The sequence below is a fragment of the Pteropus vampyrus genome, unplaced genomic scaffold, assembly GCF_000151845.1.
Source record: "Pteropus vampyrus isolate Shadow unplaced genomic scaffold, Pvam_2.0 Scaffold433, whole genome shotgun sequence".
Lineage (NCBI taxonomy): Eukaryota > Metazoa > Chordata > Mammalia > Chiroptera > Pteropodidae > Pteropus > Pteropus vampyrus.
In genome coordinates, this window is record NW_011889214.1 from 469,936 (window position 1) to 475,147 (window position 5,212).

Sequence of the window (5,212 nt, forward strand, 5' to 3'; positions counted from 1 at the left end):
CGGGAAGCGGCCTGCTGTGTGTGTGACGGAGGCTCACCCCGACGTCGGTTGGGGTGCCTCGGTTTTAGGAACGTTTCTCTTAGCCGTGACCTTCTCTCTGGCATACTCGTCGGTTCTAATCTACCTCCCACCGCGGCCTTGGAAGAGCGGTGGCAGTCCCCTTTGCTCCCTGAGCAGCCCGTCCTGCGAGGTGTCGGCCACCTCTCTGTAAACTCCTTTGGGAGCTCATGCCTGGGTCTCCTAGCAAAACTGAAAGGTTTTTAGAATTTCATCAGCTTCGGTTCCTGACCCGCACTTCAAACACACGATCGACGGAACGGCAGCCTCGGGAGGTCAGGCCGGTGTCAGGAGTCACGTCTGCACCGGAGTCCTGCGGGCGAGAGCCAGGGGCAGAACCCGTGGCTGCCACGTCACGGTGGAGGGGGCTGGGCTGTCACGTCCCCGAGCACAGACACCGGCAAGGGATCCGCCCGTCGCCTCTCTTTTGAGTAGCTCCGTCATCAGCGCCAAGGACCCGCCTCCGGTACCTCCTGCCCGTCTTTGCTACTTGGCCCTTTACGATCCCGTTCCTCAGAGATGCAGATGGCTCGGGGAAGCCGGTTCCGTGTCCATTTTTCCAACTATCCCGTCGCGATAAAAACGCGGCCGCCGATTCCTGATCTGAAACTCTTGCTTTGCTCGAGGCCATCATTCGCGTTGTTCTTCGAAAGGCATTTTTTTAATTTAAAAATTCTGCGGGAATCGTGCTTTTCCCCGCTCTCTCTCCACTCTGATTTTCCAATAGCTCTGGTTTTTCATCATCGCTGCTTCCCGAGCTCTGAAATGGCTGTTTATTTTTAATGAATTTTGGAGGGGAACCCATTATTTTTCTCCATCTGTACACACACACGGTATGGTTTTAGCTCTGCCAGAGTCATGACTGAAGATATTTTAAATTTTGGGCGGGGTGGGGGGGTGGAATCATTTTATGGGTGGATTTCTATATATTGCTAAGTTGAAACATCATCCTACTTTTTAAAAAAATTATCTTTTGTTCTGATAACATGGAACACTTAAGCCGAAGTTATTTCCTACGCCATTCCCTTTGCATGTATAGTAACTTTACATTTAGCTTTCGGTTTGGATAATAAATCGTGTTGACCACAAAACACTTGTATAAATACAGCTATTTTGAGGTTCTTTTTTTTTTTTTTTTTTTTGCCCCGGAAATGCACTTCAAGAGTTCCCCCATGAATCTTCAACACACAGAAGGTAAAATAAATGTTTGTGGGTCACACCCTTCCTCCGGCGTTTGTAAGCTTACATAGAGAACTGTGAAGCGATGGCCTCTCTCACGGTAGATCGGGATTTTACGGAAGGTCCTGTGTCCCAGTCTGATACAAGAAAACTTGACCACGAAAAGGAGGACAGACGCGTGGGGGCAAGCTCCTTAGGTGTGGCCCCTAAGTGACAAAGCTGGGGGGCCCTGGGAGCCTGACATCCGCACAGACCCGCAGGAAAGGACACGATGTGGCCAACGTCACGAAAAGCGAACAGGAAACGATATGGCGTGACTAAAACTCACGTGACTCAAACAGATCTCAGAGAAAAGAATGACGTTTCTCTTCTTCGTGTTTCGAGAAGAACTTCGGAGGCCAAAGGAACGGGCAGGTGGCAATGTCTATAAGATCAATGAGCAGTGCTCACCACGAAGCAGGGCAGCTACATTCGGTGTCTTCCACGTACGACCCATCTCAGGCCGAGGGCGAGAAACGTCCACTGTGCTTTAAAAGATCTAGAAGTAGAAAAACCAATACTAGGTCTTTAATCCCACACGGCCGTTTGTCACGAGGTGACTCACAGCATCCGTGGGGTCAGATTAGTCATATTTGAACGGAGCTGGTTCCAGGCAGCAGATAAAACTGTCGTCTTAGATCTCCTCCAGGACCCGCAGGTGGCTGTTTTGAGAGACGGTTCCCGGCTTCAAACCCAGCTGGCTCTAGCTCTCCAGACTCGGATACCTGCTGAGGACGGGGTCCCCCCCCGGACCGCCACAGATTAAGCTCTGCGAAGTCACCCCCTATCGCTGATCAGACTCACTGCTCCAACCACTGCAAAAACAGAAGGCATAAAGGTGAATACGAACATAAGAAAGGAGTCTACATCTGCTCTTGCAGCCTTTCCATGTAGTCTCTAAAGTCCGGGGGCTCCCCCAGCCCCAGGTCTTGGCAGACCCACTTGATGTTGTCGTCACTGTCAAACAGGATGGAGTTGGTGTACGGGCCACCGTCCTCCGGGAGGATGGTGGTGTAGGAGGTGAACTTGACCCTCTTCCTCTTCGGGCCCGACGGGGTCGCGGGCTCGTTTTTGATTTCTTTCTCGTAGACGTAGTCAGGTCTGAGCAGCTGACTGTGGAAAGCCTTCTGGGAACTGCCGTTCAGAAGGAAGTTCCTCTCCTCGAACTGCAGCCCCCGGTCCGCCGCGGCCGGGCCCTCCTCCGAAGCGACGCCGATGGCCACGCTGTTCTCCAGCAGCTCCACTTCGTTCCCGAGCCAGACCCAGTCGTGGGAGTGGGGGAGGTGGCCCTGCTCGCTGACGGCCAGTCTCTTGTGTCTGTATTTCCACGCGAAGGCCACGCAGTTGAGCAGGAAGACCAGGATGGCCAGGCAGAAGACGCAGAGCAGCGCGTACATGCCGATCTCCAGGTCGGTGAGCCCCCGCGAGGTCACGGCCAGCTCCCCGGGGGCCTTGGGGTCCGGCAGCCTCCCCGGGGCGGGGAAGCTCGTGATGGCGTCCGGGCCTCGCTTCGTCTCCTTTCTCTCCGCGGGAGCCCGCGGGGTTGTGCCGTGGCCAGCACCGTCCTCGCGGCCAGCAGAGGCGCCGTGCTGGGACAGTCCCTGCACCGCTCTGTCCCGGCCCCCTTCCCGCTCAATGGCGTTGCTCAGGTGGTCTGTGTGTTCCCGACCCACACCCTCTATGTCGTTGGTGCCTCCTGGGCGTCCATCCGGGCCAGCCCCGAAGCTGACCTTGACATTGCCCTTCCCCACGGCGAGAACGCTCTTCCTCTTGGTCTTCTGGCAGAGCCCACTGATCACCAGCTCTACTTTGATCAAGGGCCCCTGCCCTTCGCCCTCTGCAACCACGACCGGCCACGCGGCCTGTAGGTTGGCCTGCACGGACACCACCATCTCATCCAGCGACGAGACAGAAATGGAAAAATCCTTGGGGTCGTAAATGTCTAACGGTGTCACCGAGCCATCGCTGAACAAAATCCAGGAACTGACTATCGCTTCCTAAGAGAAACAAAACCACAGCGTCACGTTACAATCAGGCTCCTTCAGATGGGCGGATGTAAACATAATTTCCTATGTGATGTTACTTAAGCACATAAACCGAGAAAAAGAAGCTTCAACGTTTTATCGCTCTGCGCATCTCTCGGCGTGCCCTGCACGGGCATCTGTAAGAGGCGACTGCCTCTGATGTGGAAAACAAATAATACGCTTTAATGAACGCATTAAAGCATACCTTAATTTATCGCATGCCATACAGCGGAATTTTGACTTTGACCTTTCTGAAAACGTTTTGAAGGATGAGGCAATTCATCTGAATCAAATTCAGGGGCGACTTGTCATCCGCCTAATGCTCCAGATAATATCGCTCTGAACGTTTTTTATTAGGAAACCAGCACAGGTGAAGCAAACATACTGGCCGGAAGTGCGTGTGGAAAGCTGCCCCACGAGACGGGCTGGCCCGGAAGGCACAGCGCTCCGGCATCACTGCAGATGACCCGTGGAAGTCTAAGGCTGGAGGAGCATCGTAGAGGTGACGATAACCGTAACAAACAGCAGCGATCTGGTGCCCGTTAGAGCCATTTTGTTTAAGCAGCGATGGAGCAGTTTCCGGGTATGAAGAACCACCTGCTCTGACACATGTGGAGCGTGACCCTCTGGTCCCGATCTAGCACAGACAGGGCTGCTCTAAAGCAGGTGGCACACGGGTGCGTGGTGGCCGTGTAGAAGCTTATACGAGGAAAATGTGTGTGAGCCACCGAGCACTTAGGGACAGAACAGACTGGATGAGAAGCAGGAAGAAGCTTCCAGAATCACAGCCCCAGCTCTGAGTGCACTGCTGAGGGAGAAGCGGTCTCGCTGGCCAGTGACTAAGGACCCCGGAACCTTACCTGCTGTGGGGCTTGAAGGACGTCCTGGGCGGTCACTGTCGAGACGATGGCCCTTCTCTCCGTCCTGTGAGGCTGCAGGGAAAGAGACAAGCCAGCCACCAGCTGCACGCCCAGGTCTGCGATGGTGACACGGTCGTCCAGGACGATCACCGTCTTCTCGGCCAGGATGGAGTCAGAGAGAGGCGACAGGACCTTCAGAGGAAGTGAGAGAGCCCCATTGGCTGCCCTGCACCCCATTTCAAAGTCCTTAATGGATGCTTCTGGCTAAGCGGTCTCCCAGGCCGTCTCTGCTCAGTGACAACACCCGGCTAAGCTACCCTTCGATGCCCCTTGCTGATCGAAGGAGCTGTACAAACATCGCCCTGGTCCATTCCCTTTCCTGTGATTCACACCATAGTAACAGCGGTGTGTTTTCCAAGAAGACTGAAAATTGCCCGCCTTGGCACGAGGCCCCCAAGGATGGTGTGTTTCCCACAATTAGCATTTAGGCATGAAAATGGCAGAGACGTGGCGAGACTCCTTAAGTGAGCCATGCGTATCCGTCTTCTGTGTGTATTCCTCCCAGTGGACACGGAAACGTTCACTGTGGGACGATGATGGTGGCCATGCCTGCCACCGTCATCGCTGGGTAAACCAGGCGAGTAAAGTGGGAAAGGGAATCTTAATGCCCGAGGAAGCCATTTGCCCTAATTCAGCCTCTGATGTGGAAGCGGGAAGAGATATACAAAATACGACGTTTAATCCAGCTTCGTCAAAAACGAACCGTGAAAACAACTAAAATAGGACTTGATTAACTATGAGCGGTAACATTGAACATCTTCATTAAAAAACGTGCTGTATCCCTTCTGCATAATTACCCTGTCAAACTTGGCTAGAAAACGATTTTACTATAATAAAATAGAGAACATTTAATGGTGGATTTTTTTGTTGTTACATTTAGTGTAGATACAGGTTTGATTTTTTTTTTTTTTTTTTAATGCTGTCCACCGTTCCAAGAGTAATATAGCTAAATGGTTAACCCTCACGGTTAGAAAGATAAAACTAGCGTTCACG

General features: G+C 52.9%; 1 protein-coding gene across 1 annotated transcript in view; it reads right to left on the reverse strand.

Annotated features, from left to right (window-relative positions):
• Positions 1 to 2,138: 2,138 nt before the first annotated feature.
• LOC105306345 (transmembrane protein 132B) overlaps positions 2,139 to 5,212 on the reverse strand; it is a 5,302-nt gene continuing 2,228 nt past the window's right edge. Inside the window, exons 2-3 of the mRNA XM_023523955.1 lie at positions 4,160 to 4,385; positions 2,139 to 3,272 (exon numbers count right to left, since the gene is read on the reverse strand). Coding sequence (XP_023379723.1) covers positions 2,139 to 3,272; positions 4,160 to 4,385 — 1,360 coding nt within the window. The remainder of the gene's footprint in view (positions 3,273 to 4,159; positions 4,386 to 5,212) is intronic.